The sequence below is a fragment of the Lampetra fluviatilis genome, chromosome 31 (assembly GCF_964198595.1).
Source record: "Lampetra fluviatilis chromosome 31, kcLamFluv1.1, whole genome shotgun sequence".
NCBI classification, from domain to species: Eukaryota; Metazoa; Chordata; class Hyperoartia; order Petromyzontiformes; family Petromyzontidae; genus Lampetra; species Lampetra fluviatilis.
The window spans coordinates 12,527,295-12,543,138 of record NC_136305.1 but is presented as its reverse complement, the minus strand read 5'-3'; the positions used below and the strand labels follow the sequence as shown (position 1 = coordinate 12,543,138).

The window sequence follows — 15,844 nt, the reverse complement described above, 5'->3', positions numbered from 1 at the left end:
TCCCCCATATTCCCTCACTAGAGTCGAAATGGCAAGAATTGAGGTTTCTAGGTCAGTAAAGGTAATGAGAACATCATCGGCGTATAAGTTAATTTTATTTTCCACTGCTCCAAAACTTACTCCTGAGATCTGTTGACTGCTCCAGATAACCGTCAGTGAAGGGCTCCATAGTAGTGGAGAAAGAGTGCAACCCTGCCTTGTGCCTCTACTTCATGTACAATTTGGGGATGCCAAGCCATTTGTAGCCAGCGTAGCCGATGGGCTCACATACAGGAGTCTACATTTGTTAGTGAATGAGGGAGGGATACTAAATGTATCCATAACCCTGAATAGGAAGGGCCACTCCACCCTATTGTAGGGGTGTTAGAGAGAGAGCCGTTATGCATGGCAGCTTATGGGAAACAAACACAGTGGGCGGGGCTACGTGAGTGCACGGGGGGGTGCTCTCAACGACGTCCGCACCAGGCAGCCCGGGGCCCCACCCCTCAGCGGGGGTGGAGTATAAAGGGGGATGTGTCAGAGGGCTCGGGGCAGAATGTTAAAGCTAAACCAGTGAAGACCGAAGATCGTCTAGCTAGAGCCCTGGACTCCCCTGGGACGCCGCCCTTGTCAGGGCCGCGCAGGACCGAGCCAGCGGCGTGGTCCCGAGAACCAGAGCCAGTGCTCTGGGACTCCGGGTACCGTAGCCCGACTTACCAGTGTCGGGCCAGACAGCCTCCCCTAGCCCGTTAGTGGAGGACTAGGAGGTAGGTCAGAGATAGCTAGCAGTGTATTCCCAGCTAGCCGGGTGAGGGGGCCGATACCCCCTCTAGTATTGTATGTCCACAGTTGTGACTACTTGTACGGAATAAATACGTGTGCCTCACCAACGGTGTCCAAGAGTCACCAACGGTACTTCATCTGGTGTCAGAACAACTACGAACATGGACACGCGCCGGACAGCTCGAGCCGGAGTACCGCAGGTGGAGGACACCGCTGAAATTGTCGAGCCCGAGACGGCTCAACAAGACATCGTGCAGCCGGGGCCGGACGCATTCTTACCGGGGCATCAGGATGAAGAGGAGCCGCCATCAGAAGGGCTGAGGCTGGCTCACGCGAGGCTGGCGGAGCTGCTTTACGCCGCTGCCGCCACACTCGAACACATCACGCGGCTGGGGGCTGGTGGACCACCACGGGGCGAGGAGAACCGACGTCCGATGCGCCTTCCCGCCATCTCAACGGATTCAAACTTTGAATCTCCCGCCATCGCCGCAGCAGCTGCTGAGGGCGTGGCCGGCCTGAACCTCGGGTCCAACATCGCTCTTGCTGGGGCTGCCGCGTCACCGCCAGCGGAGGGAGCGTCATCACGGCTGCGACAGGCGATACCATCTGCCGTTCGCGCCGAAGCACAGCCGAGTTACGGGGACAGCAGCCTGCGAGCTTCCATGGCGACCGCTGCGCTGCACCAACGGCTGCCTCCGCTCAAAGAGTTTGTTGGCGCGGAGGGCGACTGGGGCGGCTTCCAGCGACGCTTCCTCGCCCACCAAGAAATGGCACGGTGGTCGGATGCTGAGGCTCTCTGCGCGCTGCCGGCGCTCCTCGACAGCGACGCACTCGCCGCCCTTACATCGGCGCCGAGGGAGAAGCGCTCCACGCTACAGATGGCGCTGCAGTTGCTGACCGGGGTCTACGGACCTTCAGCGGAATGCAGGCAGCAGTTTTACGATCGCCAGCGGGGTGCAAAGGAGTCGCCCCTGGCGTACAGGACGAGTCTCCTGGCACTGGCGAAGACGGCCTTCCCTCGAATGGACGACGACGGCGTGGACGCCATGGTCACAGAAAAAATCCTCCTGCTGGCAGACGACCTGGACATCGCCGTCGTTGCACAGGAGGACACGGAGATGAGTTCCCTCCAGGCTGCGCGGCTCCTCCACGCCAACCTGCTGTCACAGCGTCGGAAAGCCAGCAGGGCAGCGGCCGGGCGTGCGGTGGCTGCAGCCACCCTCCCGGCGGAGGAGGTTTACGCCGTCGACCGTCGACGGCAGCAGGGGACGGGAGCACGGTCGGGCCGGGATGGGTCGAGCCGCTTCGACCGTCCGTCATCGCCGCCGGCGCTCCCGCGTTGCTTCAACTGCGGCGTCCGGGGCCATTTCGCCTCGGGGTGCTGCTCTCCTCGGCAGCGCGGGACGACGCCTCGACAGGACGCCGGCCCTCCTCCTCCCAAGCTCCATCAACATAATCCGGCGAGTCGCGGCACCCCTCATGTTTGGCCCAAGCACACACTCGTCACACACTCGCACACCGCAACGAACGGGGGGCCGACATTGCGCTGCGACGGGCCAACACGCACCACTATGGGGACTCAAATCGAACCCAGGCAGTGGTCCATGTTGGCCCATCGCGTTGTGGCCGCGTCGTCGGGGTCGTCGGCCGTGGTGGGACACATTGACGGGGTGGAGGTACGCATCCTGGTCGATACGGGGGCATCGGCGACCATCATTTCCGAACTCATTTACAATATTCTACCTGTCCAGAGCCGTCCTTTACTGCCGGTTAACGTCCCATTCTATGCTGCTAACGGGGGCTCTCTTGGCATCATTGGACAGATTCGAGCGCAAATTTGTATCGGGGATATCAAATTGTCGGGCCCGATTTTTGTTTACTCCTCGCTGGCGGTTCCGTGCCTGCTGGGGACGGACTTCTTGGGCAAAATGCCGATTCGTATTTTAATAGACCAGGGATGCATTGAGCTCCCGTCGGGACGACGCATGGCGTTCCTGCCTTCCTCTACTGCGGCTCGGACGGCGTTCGTAACAGTACCAGCGTTCGTCGTTAAAACAGTTCGTGTGCCGCCGGGAGCTCAAATGTTGGTGCCTCTAAAACTTCGTCGGCCCTTCGCTGAGGGCATTGGGGACCAGGGAATTCTGCTGGGACCATCTAGGGCCGGGGTTAGTGGACCTCATTTGATTCCGGCCCAGACCGTCATAAGAGGGGACGGGGACCCTTTCATCGCGGTCCTCAATGTGGGGTCGCAGACAGTGGTAGTTCCTCAAGGGACGGTGCTTGCTCACGCGACGCCGGTGCCCTGCGAGGAACCTGTTGCGAATCACGTCGGCACTGCTCCCCGGCCGCACCCACATTCGGACAGCGATGGAAGGTGGCTCGATGCGCTTTGTGCGGGATCGACGGACCTGTCAAATTCAGAGCGCCAACAGCTTAGAACGCTACTGCGGGAATTTTCCGACGTTTTCAGTCGGGACAAATACGATTTGGGTTGCACTCATCTGCTGCGTCACCATATTGACACGGGTGACAGCGCGCCAATACGCCAGAATCCGTTTCGGTTAAGTCCCGCCGAAAAGGACCATGTCAAATCGGCTATTGATGACATGTTAGCCGCCGACATAATTTCTCCTTCCACCAGCCCTTGGGGAGCGCCGATCGTCCTGGTTAAAAAGCAGGACGGCTCGTTGCGGTTTTGCGTTGATTTTCGGCGCCTTAACAAAATTTCGGTTGCCGACGCATACCCGCTCCCACGGATGGACGAATCGCTGGACGCCTTGGCGGGAGCGCGATTCTTCTCCACACTGGATTACTTTCGGGATTCTGGCAGCTTCCTCTGGACGATGATTCAAAGCCTAAAACTGCTTTCCGTACACCGCACGGCCTGTTCCAATTCAACCGGTTGCCGATGGGCTTACACTCAGCGCCGGCAACTTTCCAGCGTTTGATGGAATTGGTTTTGGCTGGATTGCAATGGGAGTCGTGCCTGATTTATTTGGATGACGTTATCGTCTTTAGTAAAACTTTTGACGAACATCTCCAGAGGTTGCGGGCGGTTTTCCTAAAGATGCGGGCTGCTAATTTGAAATTCAAACCCCAAAAATGTCATTTGTTACGCGATTCGGTGCGTTATTTGGGGCACATCGTGGGGCGCTCAGGTATTGCTACCGATCCCGCCAAAACGCAGTGTGTCAGCTCCTGGCCGACTCCCACCTCGGTGGGAGAGGTCAGGAGTTTCATTGGCTTCGCGTCGTATTACCGACGGTTCGTCGCTGATTTTGCGACGATTGCCAAACCCCTACACGCTTTAACATCAAAAGGGGTTCGGTTCCACTGGGGTCAGGAGGAGGAGGCTGCTTTCTGCTCCCTTCAGGACGCCCTGGTAAAAGCTCCTCCCTTGATTTACCCCGATTTTTCGGAACCATTTTTGCTCGACACCGATGCGAGCAACACGGGTATTGGGGGCGTGCTTTCCCAGGTGGTTGACGGCGTGGAACGGGTGGTTGCGTACGGCAGTCGGGTGTTGTCTCCAGCGGAGCAAAGATATTGTGTCACCCGTAGGGAACTGTTGGCAATTGTCTATTTCATCCAACAGTATCGCCCATATCTGTACGGTCGGCATTTCACCGTTCGCACAGATCATGCGGCACTGCAGTACGCCCTGCGAGTTCAACAGCCATCGGGACAATTGTCCCGATGGTTGGAGATCCTCCAGGATTTTGATTTCGAAACCACCTACCGTAAGGGCGTTCGCCACACCAACGCGGACGCTCTGTCGCGCATGCCAACCACCTCCGAATGTGCATGCCTCCTGGGGTCGGGACGTTGCAAGCCTGCAGGGGACATGCCGGTTCCGGTCCTGGCGGCAGCCGCCGACGACGAAACATTGCTTCCAAATTCTATCGCACAACAGGGAAAAGATTCCCTGCTGCGTTTGCCTGTTAATGAATGGGGGCGCCTCCAGATGGAGGATACCTCCCTCCTCGCGTCGCGTCGTCGCGCCGGGGAGGCGGGGCGGGGGACGGGTGATGCCGACGCATGGGAAATGCACGCGGGGTTGCTGATGCATTGGGACGGGAAATCCCATCGACACCGGCTGGTGGTCCCTTCTGGGTTACGGGGTAGGGTGGTGTGGGCTGCTCATGAGCGCCTCCTCCACCTGGATACCCAAAAGACCCTCGCCTTGCTCCAGCTTGATTTTTTTTGGCCAGGCATGACGAGGGATGTCGCAGATCTGTTGGCATCATGCCCTCGGTGTGCGCAGCGAAAACCACCAGCACGGGAGTCAAACCCGCCTTTGCAGTCTATCAGAGTCTCCAGAGTGAACGAACTTGTCGCGCTGGATATTCTGGGGCCATTTCCCGCCACCCCTAGGGGCAATAGATATTTGTTGACCGGGGTGGAATACTTTACGCGCTGGCCTATGGCCTGGCCCAGGGGTCCTCAAACTACGGCCCGCGGGCCACATGCGGCCCGCCGAGGACATTTATCCGGCCCGCCAGGTGTTTTTGCCGCCGCTGCCTGTCTGTTACTTTTTTTCTTCATGAGAAGGACGGTCATTGGTGGAAGAGGGAGATGGGGCGGCCGCCGCCGATTGGCTGGCCGGCTGAAGCGCTGGATCATGGGAATTGTAGTCCGGCCGCAATCAAGCTTCAGGCGGTGGGAGGAACCGAACAGCGCAGCCGGACTACTACTCCACCTCCCAGGACTCAGAGGAAGCCAGGGCATGTGGGAGGGGCCGGCTGCGCTGTGAACAAAACTGCAGGTGTAATTAATTTTTAATGGCACCCGCACCAGTGTGAGCCTGGGGTAAAAGCGGAGTTCCCCCAATCAGACTGCATTGATGGGCAGTGCAGTCTGTATGTCTCTGTGTGGGCAAAGTTATTGCTGGTATATGGTTTTTGTAGCGCTGTATATATATAGGCATTTTACTAATAGCAATTTTGACTCCCTAGGAAACAATGATGTCAAGAAAGAGAAAAATTGCCTCGGAGTGTAGGATATTCAAAGAACAGTGGACTTATGATTACTTTTTCATGCAGTACAAGGAAAGAGCTGTGTGTCTGATATGCCAGAATATAGTGTCTGTGTTCAAAGAATACAATTTAAGTCCACACTATGAAACTCAACATTAAGATAAATATGATTGTTTGGTCGGAGAAGTGAGAAAAGATAAAATATTAAAACTGAAAAATACATTAACAACTCAGCAAAATACTTTTGTGAAGCAGAAGCAGCTAAATATTTCATCACTGCGAGCAAGTTGTCAAGTTGCCAAGCTAATAGCGTACACTGGCAGACCATTCATGGAGGGATAATTTGTTAAAGAATGCCTTCTTTCTGTTGCCAAAGAGATGTGTCCAGAGAAGGCCGATTTATTTAGTACAGTGAGTCTTAAAGGACATACAATTACACGGAGAATTGAAGAAATGGGAGACAATTTGCATCAGCATTTGCAAAACTCCCCAAAAAAAATTTGCTATTTTCCTTGGCACTCGACGAAATCAATGATGTTCGGGATTCTGCACAACTTCTAATTTTTATTCGTGGAAGCTTGCTGCACTGCAAAGCATCAAAGGAACAACTACAGGAGAGGATATCTATGAAAAGATTTGCCAAACTGTGAATGGTTTGGAGCTGAACTGGGCTAAACTTGCCAGTGTGACAACTGATGGTGCTCCTAGCATGGTGGGGTCTAAGAAAGGAGTAATTGCTCGCATTAACCAAGAGATGGACAAACATAACCATTCTCATCCAATAGCCATACACTGCCTCATCCACCAACAAGCGCTGTGTAGTAAATCACTGAAGTAGGACTCTGTTATGAAAATTGTGGTATCTTGTGTTAACTTCATTAGAGCTACATAGAAGGGAAGTAGTCCTGCATAATGCACGGGCATATGTAGTACTAATCACATTCCTGCATTTCCCATAAATATGCTAAATTCCTCTTGATATGCAAATTATTTTGTCAAGGCGCCCTTTCCCCCCCCTTCCAACCCAGCTTATATATATGCTCCAAGCTCGTGTGCTGTTTCATTCAGACGCTGTCGTCTCGACAGACCTGGTTTTCACCTGAGGACGGCTGCTTGCGTTGTGTTTATTACTTCCCTTCTACGTGACTTTACTGAAAGAACCAAAAAGATGAAACCCTGCAGTCATGAAAGCTTTAAATCGAAATTCATTAGAGCTCATGGACTAAACCACAGACAATTTCAGGAATTTCTGTCTGAGCTAAATGTTGACTATGAAGATGTTCTGTACCACACAGAAGTCCGTTGGCTGAGTCGAGGGAGAGTTTTGAAACGTTTCTATGACTTACTTCCACAGATTACAGCTTGTCTGCTTTCAAAAAACATAGAAGTACCAGAGCTCAATGATGCAGAATGGAAATGGCACCTTGCCTTTCTGACAGATGTAACAGAGCTACTCAACAGTTTCAATGTGCAACTTCAAGGAAAGGGGAAGCTCATCTGTGATATGCAATCACATGTCAAAGCATTTGAAGTAAAATTAGGCCTCCTCATCAAACAAGTGAAGGAGGAAAACTTCTGCCATCTCCCCACAACTCAAAATCTGTTAGCGGAAAAACCATTGGTTGCATTCCCAAACAAAACATGTGTGGATTCACTGTAAAAATTGCGAAAGGAGTTCCAATTTAGATTTAAAGAGCTTCATCTCCATGAACAGGACATACAGCGTTTCTGTAACCCATTTTCTATTGACATTGAAAATGTGGATACAATTTACCAAATGGAACTGGCTGAACTGCAGAATTGTGACTCTCTGAAAGACGCATTCAAGTCAAGCAGCCTTCATAATTTCTATGCATCTCTCCCCTCTGAGACATATCCTCATCTCAGGAACCATGCACTCAAAATGGCAACCATCTTTGGCAGCACTTATGTCTGTGAACAGACTTTTCCAGAATGAAACATTTGACATCTCCAACCAGATCTAGACTAACGGATGCACACTTGCATCACTTGTTACGACTAGCAGTGACAAATATGGAACCGGACATTGACCATCTCATTAGCCAAAAGCAGGCTCATAGTTCCCATTGAAATACTGGCAAGTTTGTTGATTTAACTTTGCTTGTTCTTCATTTTAAATATTGTATTTGTTCCCGTTTTGTTTCTTCACTTCAAAATAAGATATATGCAGTGTGCATAGGAATTTGTTCATAGTTCGTTTTAACTATAGTCCGGCCCTCCAACGGTCTGAGGGACAGTGAACTGGCCCCCTGTTTAAAAAGTTTGAGGACCCCTGGCCTGGCCCCTGGCCAACCAGTCGGCAGCAGCCATCGTGGAGGCCTTTGTCCAAGGTTACGTCATGGACAAAGGTGCTCCGGAGCGGCTGCTGACCGACCAGGGAAAACATTTTTCCGGCAAACTCCTCCAACAGGTCTGTGAGCTCCTGGGAACGAAAAAAATTCGTACCTCTCCCTATCACCCGCAAACTGACGGGATGGTCGAGCGTCTGCATCGAACCATCACGTCTATGTTGTCGCAGCAGGTTTCGGACTCACAAACCGATTGGGACTTGCAAATTCAGAAATAGATCTGGAATTACCTTTAACTTTCACCAGGGTACCCAGTTTATGAAAGAACGAAATCCTGGCTTTATTCATAGCGTTTGGGAGAGTTGGAATTAAACGCTGTGTTAAGCATCAACATTTACTGTGAGTTGAGAGGGGCACCAACTTTTTTACAGAGCTCCAATGGGATACGATTGGGGCCAAGCAGCCTTCCCCACGGGTGATGAGGCAATGGCATCGATTCGTTCTTGAGAGGCAATAAGCCTGCCTAACTGCTGAAGGTCCAAATTGGGGTGAGTGACCTTAGTTAAAAAGGAGTTTATCTCCTCGCCGGTCGGGAAATCAAAGATACACGGGGACTTTTTGAATTATCTAAAGTTCATGTTCATTTCCCTAGTTTTGGTTAGAGGAGAGTCCTTCCCGCTCTGGATAGAGACAATAAACTATCGGTGTCGCCGGGTTGTGACCAGTTTAGCTAGTAACCTGACTATAGTAGAAGAGTCATGAAAGGGCAATCTGACTCTCTTATTTATATAGCAGGCTAGTTTTATTATTAACCACTTCCAGTTCTATTCTTGTAGTGTTAATTTATATTACATTTGTAGTGATGGAGTGGATTTAAACTTCTCATGCAAGACAGCAAGATCCTCCTTTAGCTCCTGTTGCTTTTGATGACCTTTCTTCATCTGTGGGCCCCCTTTTTTTGTTTGTGAACCTCAAATGAATGCTTTAAGAAAGTCCCAAATTATATGGGAAGAAAGGGGTTAGAGGCCGAATGAATCTGTATTAATTCACCTATTTCCTTTCTCAACTCCTTCATCATCTGCTCGTCATCCAGGAGCCGCTTATCCGGGGATCAGAAGTTAGCCACTACCTAGTCTGGGTCAAGAATTATTTGGATAAATATTGAAATGTGGTCGAAGAACTGCAAGTCCAAAATTTTGGTTTTCGTGAGCTTTGACAGAAGTAGCTTAGAGGCTTGGAAAAGCCAAATCTGGACAGAGTCTTGTGTGCTTTAGAGGTGTGGATAAAGTCATTATCTGTCTGATTAAGGACCATGAAGGGGTCGACTAGATAACGCTGGGACATTATATTTGGAGGAGTCTTTGTAGAGTATTTTGCTCTGAAGCGATAGGATGGAATTTATCGAGGACAGGGTTTAGAACCAAACTTACAGTTCCTACCCACTATGATTTTCCCCATTCTCTTCTCAATCAGTGCAGAGCTAATGGAAGGGAGATTATAGACGTTTAGCAAGGTGATTTCCCTATCCTGCAGTTTACCCGAGGGAAGAACATATTTTCCCTGCGGATCCACAACTAGTAAGTTATGGGAGATGTTGATCCTTTTCTTCACCAGGATGCGTAATCACCTGTATATGGGGGATCTTTGATTTTTATGGTTATGTGGTGGTTGTGGTTATATGGTGATTGTGGTGAGAATGTGGTAATCGTTGTGATTATGTGGCTGTGGTTATATTGTAGTGATTATAATGGGGTTATGTGATTATTATGGTTGTGGTTTTAATGTGGGTGTTGTGGTTATGTGGCTAAGGTTGTAGTTATGTGGTTGTGCTTATAATGTAGTTGTGGTTATATTCTGGCTGTTGTAGTTATGTGGTGGTTATGCTTGCAGTTGGAATTTGGTTGTGGTTATAAGGCAGTTGTAGCTATGGTTGTGGTTATTTTGTGACTAATATGGTTACTTCACTTTAGTTGTGGTTATATCAGGGCTAATTATGGCTCTAAAATATTGGTACAGCTGTTGAAAATTATACATGTGCTGTTGATATTAATATTAACATTTCTGTCATTGATATGTCATTGTTGCTATAATATTATTGTTGATGCTGATATGAACAATAATATGATTGTTGATATGCCATTATTGTTGATGTTATTGTTGTTGATAAAGTCAACTCACTGTTGTTCATTTTGACATGATGTTATTGTTGATGTTGCCCCATCAACTATTGCTGATTTGGTGGCTCAGTCCCGACCAACCTTTTGTTCCCTCGATCCCTACCCTACCAAATAAATTCAAGGAAATTTCCATTTACTCTGTCCATTTGTCACCAACATTTTGAATTAATTTCTCAGCTCTGGTATTGTCCTTTCCACCTTCAAACTTGCAGCTGTCACCCCTCTCCTGAAAAAGAATGGCTTTGATTCTGAGGTTCCACATAATTATCACCTAATCTACCCTTCCTATCCAAAGCCCCTAAATGCCTGGTTGCTTGGAGTTGAATCACCATCTGAACCTTATGGCAGTACCCCGGGGTACCATAGTACTCCGGCTTTCGCATAATCTCTGTGGTGCAGCCATTTTTAGTCTTATGATGGTCAGTGATGCGGAAATCGACTCATCTCGACGAGTTGTACACGATGCACTATTCAAAGTTGAATTTTTCGATGACGGATTTTTTATGCTAATATAGTGCCGTAACGCGCGCAGGGTTTACAAACAGCAGTTGCATTCATGTACGGGGTTGCAAACAGTGAGGTCAGCTCAGGATAAGTAGGTGAAGGCGGGTGGCCTGGGTGACAGCAGACAGAGAGATGCCAGCAATTAGGGAAAGAGGCAGTGATTGGCTGACTGCAAATGCAAATGCGGGGTAGGCGCCACGGAGGCGAGAGATAGAGGCTAGAGGTGATAAGAGGGAGAACACGTGCAAGAGACGCCGGAAGGACGCCGGCTTAATGAGGGTCATCTGAGGGCACTTAATGAGGAGGGGGATATAAGGGGAACGTGTGAGGCAGTTGGGTGGCGTTGGTTGGAGATGAAGCAGTGAAAAGATTCAAGAGAAATCCGGGACCACGCCCTCCACACCTCGTCCTCCCCAGGGGTGTTGGCTGAACCCCCGCTGGAAGAACGGGCGAGGTTGGAGGTGCGGGTGTGGACAGGCTAGCAGTGGAGAGGCGAGCGGACTCTTTAGTCTGAGTGTGATAGGCTAGCGGGGTGAGAAGCTAGCAGAGTATAAAGAGAGAGAGTCCGTGACAGGCTAGACAGCGGAGAGCAACAGGCTAGCGGAGCGAGAGTAAGCTTGAAGTAGCAGGCTAGCAGAGGAAGAGAGGAAGAGTTCGCGAAAGGAGTAGGTGGTGTTGAACAAGAGCAGCATCTGTGTGGGATACTGTCAATAAAGTGACACAGGAGAAAAAGACGAAGTTGTCCGCGTGAATAAACACCACACTCCACTAATGTTTGGTGTTTCGACATCGCGGAGTAGCACTAATTTCGGATTGATTGGTACCCCAGTCGCGGAGTTAAGTACACCCCTGAAAAAAATAGTATCCCAGAAATAAAATATTTAATTGCCTCGACCATTTTGTATTATTTGGTACCCTGGGGTACCGCCATAAGGATCCAGTCTGGGTTCAGGGGTAGACACAGCAGACACGGTACACACAGCACTCAGACAGCTCTGGTTAAAGTGGTGAGCGACCTTTTGATCGCTGCTGATTCTAGCTCACCTAGTATTCTCACTTTGCTGGATCTGAGTTCACCCTTTGACACCATCGATCATATATTTTGATTGATCGCTTGGAAATCATCATGGGGGTTCGAGGAACTGCTCTCTGTTAGTTCAGATCGTATCTAGCTAATCGGGAATAGTTTATATCCATGGGAGATTTTAAATCTGCTCCCAGCCCGGTTTCATTTGGGGTTCCTCAGGGTTCAGTTCTTGGACCTCTTCTCTTTTGTATTTATATGGTGCCACTGAGTCATATGCTCCGAAATCTTGTCATAAAGTGTCATTGCTATGAGGACGACATTAAATTTAGCATAATGAGTCCGATATCCCTTCATCTGCCTCCATGCTCACTTTGGCGATTACTTCCTTCAAAAGTTGGTTACAACGAAACTTCCTCCAATTGAACGGTGTTAAAACGGAGGTGATGCTCATTGGGTCACCCCACCAACTTCACAAAGCTGCATCAATCAACATTACGATTGACGGTTATCTAATCAGTTCGGCAATGAGAGTCACAAATCCAGGGGTCATCTGTCATCCCACATTGTTCTTCAAGGCTCATATTAAAAAGATCGAAAAGACTTCATTTTTCCATCTTCGGAATATCTATTGTATTTGATCCCTTCTCTCTGCCTCAGATGAAGAAAAGCTGGTCCATGCCTTCATCTCATCACGCATAGACTATTGCAATGTCTTACTCCCTGGCATGGATAAGAAAATGCTGATCATCATTGGACCTCATTTGCCAGTACCAAAATATGATAATAGGTTTTTTCCCTTTTTTCTGGCAACAAAACAGGTGTTAAGCTGTTCAAACACCAAACTGAGACCTTTTACAAGAAATCATGTCTGCATTAACCACAATACTTGTGGTCAAATTGCAAACAAAAAACATACTCTGATAACATATGCATTGTCCTTGAAACTGATTGGTCCACACCAGAGACATCTTTCTTTTAAGCCTCGTTCCAAACGGTGTTAGACCAGAGGATGCACACCCCAAGCTCTCATTCCTCTGATTGTCTTTGGGCTGTACGCCTTTTGGCATCCTCTGGTCTAACACCGTTTGACATGATGCTCAAAAAAAGCTGTCTCTGGTGTGTGCCGATCAGTTTCAAGGACAATGCATATATTATCAGAGTATGTTTTTTGTTTGCATTCTGACCACAAGCATTGTGGTTAATGCAGACATGATTCCTTGTAAAAGGTTTCAGTTTGGTGTTTTAACATCTTTACACCTGTTTTGTTGCCAGAAAATAGGGGAAAAACCTATTATCAGGATGCTGATCAATTTGCAGCATGTTCAAAATGTGGCTGCTTGGGTGTTAACCTGAACACCTACTTCACATCATATTACACCAGTGTTGGCCTCCCTGCACTGGCTTCCAGTTTCATATACAATTCAGTTTAAAATCCTATTGTTAACTGACAAAGCAGTGAACCATCTTGCCCCATACTCTTTGGTTCTTTCGGTAAAGTCACTGATGGTGATTGCTTCTGTTGCAATCGAAACGTCGTGATTTGTTTTATTTTATTTCTAACTACGTGATTTTACCGAAAGAACCAAAGAGTATGGATTCCTGCAGTCACGAAAGCTTCAAATCATCTTGCCCCAGCCTATATCATTGACATACTGCACCCATGTCCCCTCAAGATTCCTAATAGCTGGGGATGTAGATCTTGTCTGCATTCCCAGGTTGAGGTTTCGGTCTATGGGTGAATAAGCTTTTTCCTGTGTCGTCCCCAGGCTATGGAATGCTCTTCCACGAGATATCAGGATCTCTGAGTATGTGGACATTTTTTAAATGCGTCTTAAAACCTATTTATATGCTTCCGCTTATTGAACTTTTAGTCTATTTAGTAAATGGATTATAATATAATTATTTTCATGCTGAGTGTCTGCGGCTGCTGTGTCCTATACAGTGCTTTGAGATCCTTGATGAAAAGCCCTAAACAATGGAATGATTATATTGTTGTTGATGTTGATTGAAAGTAGGCCTGCAAATCTCATTGGGAAAGGAAAAGCAACAAATCCATATTGCTTTCAATTAACTTAGCTCATACCCCCTGCAAATGAGTGTTAGTATATTTGAAATTTAAGTGGAATTTACCTTTTTACTTAGCCTATTCACATTTTACAGGTTTAAAAATGTATTGTACATTTTTTATCAAATGTAAAAAAAAAAATTGTTCTGATTTTTTTCAGGGCAATCAAGGTTGCCATTGCAAACGAGGCAAAGCTTCATGTGTCTCAATGGCTTTAGTCATCTCCTGCTTAAATAAGGCTACAAGTATACAACATACATGCAGTATTTGCAAACTAACTACACATACTTACTACATACTTGGGTCATTTGTGTAAAAGAGCTTATGGCTGAACGTCCATCAACAAATATAACCAATGAATAAATCAACCAAACATACATACGCACTCACCACTCTCATGCCGGTCTGCGTAGACATACACCTAGAACAGAGGGATCCAGTCCAGGATCCGGTCTGTGTTGTCGCATCCTGAGCTCCCATGTCTTTCTTTATACCCTTCTGCAGATCCTGCATTTACAGATGGTCATTTTACAAGAAGAGTTAACAACAGATCATAAACGTGATAGAATCAATATAAAATTGTACATCCTTTTGTCTATCCATTGCTGGTGGTAAAGAATAATGTTGGCAGTGCCAGCCAAGTGCTCCTTAACTTAGCCTGCATCCTCCCCTGGCCTTCCTTACCATGCCTTACCAAACAACTTCTGCTTCAAATTCCTAGCCTGTCTATGGCATCTTCAGTTTTAGCACTTATCTACATATCCTTCATTTACTCGAATTCTGCTGCTGCCTCAACTACAACTGTATTAAAGCATTCCTGGAGTATCTCTGCTTCTAGCTCTGTCACACCTCAGAGACATTTAGCTTTGCTGTATTAAAGGAGCACAGGAAGGAAATCAGAGAGAAACTATCGCATGACGAAACTACTTATTGGTAGAAGCCAGCAGAGCAGATGGAAGATGCTAATAATAATAGGGATAACAAGAAGTTATTCTATATGGTTATTTGATCATTTGGTAAGAAGTTGTCTAAGAATATAGGGCAGGAACCAGTTATGAATGGAATTGGGGTAGAATGCTCTGTGAACGAGAGAATGGCAGCGGTATGGTAGGCATGGGGTTAGGGTTGATTTGATGACCCTGACCTATGTAATCCACCGTTACCTGCTCGGGAGCTTCCTGACGGCCGTAGCTTGTGATCAGACGCTCCCACAGCCAGCGAGCAGCCAGGCTAACGGACACAGAGGAGCCCTTGACGTCTCTGTCTGGGGGAGCGACCCCGCCCCTCCACCATTCAGATGCTCCCGACACAAACCTCTCCACTGTCAGTAGCAGCAGCACCAGCCTGAAGATCATGTAACACCACCACCATCAAGCGTTAAACGAAGCTGCCTTGTGTCCTATCCTTTCAGCTCCAGCTCCTAGACACTGAACCGGATGTTTTGCTTTCTACTTGACATTGCTGAGGATATGCAGGTGGCCAAGTCGACTATTGACCAAAGATGCTAAGCCAGAACCAGCGTGGTCTGGAGATGAGGGTTCTCATTTCCAGTTCAGTTATCACTCATCCACTGATAATAATAGGTTTTGCCCTTTCTGGCAATAAGATAGGTGTTAGGATGTTCAAACACCAAATAGAATAACTTTTTGCAAGGCATCAGGTCTGCATTAACCACACATACCTGTGGTAAAACTTCCAAACATGCTCCGATTAGAATATATGCATTGTCTTTGAAACTGATTGGGCTACACCAAGGATAGCCTTCTTTACGGTCTTGTTTACTCTTATTTTGATACTGGCAAGAAAGGTCTAATAGATATAAATGCTCAACCCGAGCTATAAATGCACTTATACTTGCGCTACCTTTGTATTGTTCACCTTTTGGTGGTCTCTGGTCTAACACTGGTGGGATCACTCTCTCTGTGAAGTTGCATTTAACACCAGAAAATAGATTTGACTAACAGTGTCAAATCTGGAGGGTGTATTACTCTTAGAAGAAAATGTTATCTGGAGCGGCGACCATT

General features: G+C 48.0%; 1 protein-coding gene across 2 annotated transcripts in view; it reads right to left on the bottom strand.

The window, feature by feature from the left end:
- CCDC157 (coiled-coil domain containing 157) overlaps nt 1-15,844 on the bottom strand; it is a 58,326-nt gene that overhangs the window by 20,121 nt on the left and 22,361 nt on the right. For both annotated transcript variants that reach the window (XM_078871157.1, XM_078871158.1), the window contains exons 4-5: nt 14,984-15,164; nt 14,211-14,327 (exon numbers count right to left, since the gene is read on the bottom strand). In XM_078871157.1, coding sequence (XP_078727283.1) covers nt 14,211-14,327; nt 14,984-15,164 — 298 coding nt within the window. The remainder of the gene's footprint in view (nt 1-14,210; nt 14,328-14,983; nt 15,165-15,844) is intronic.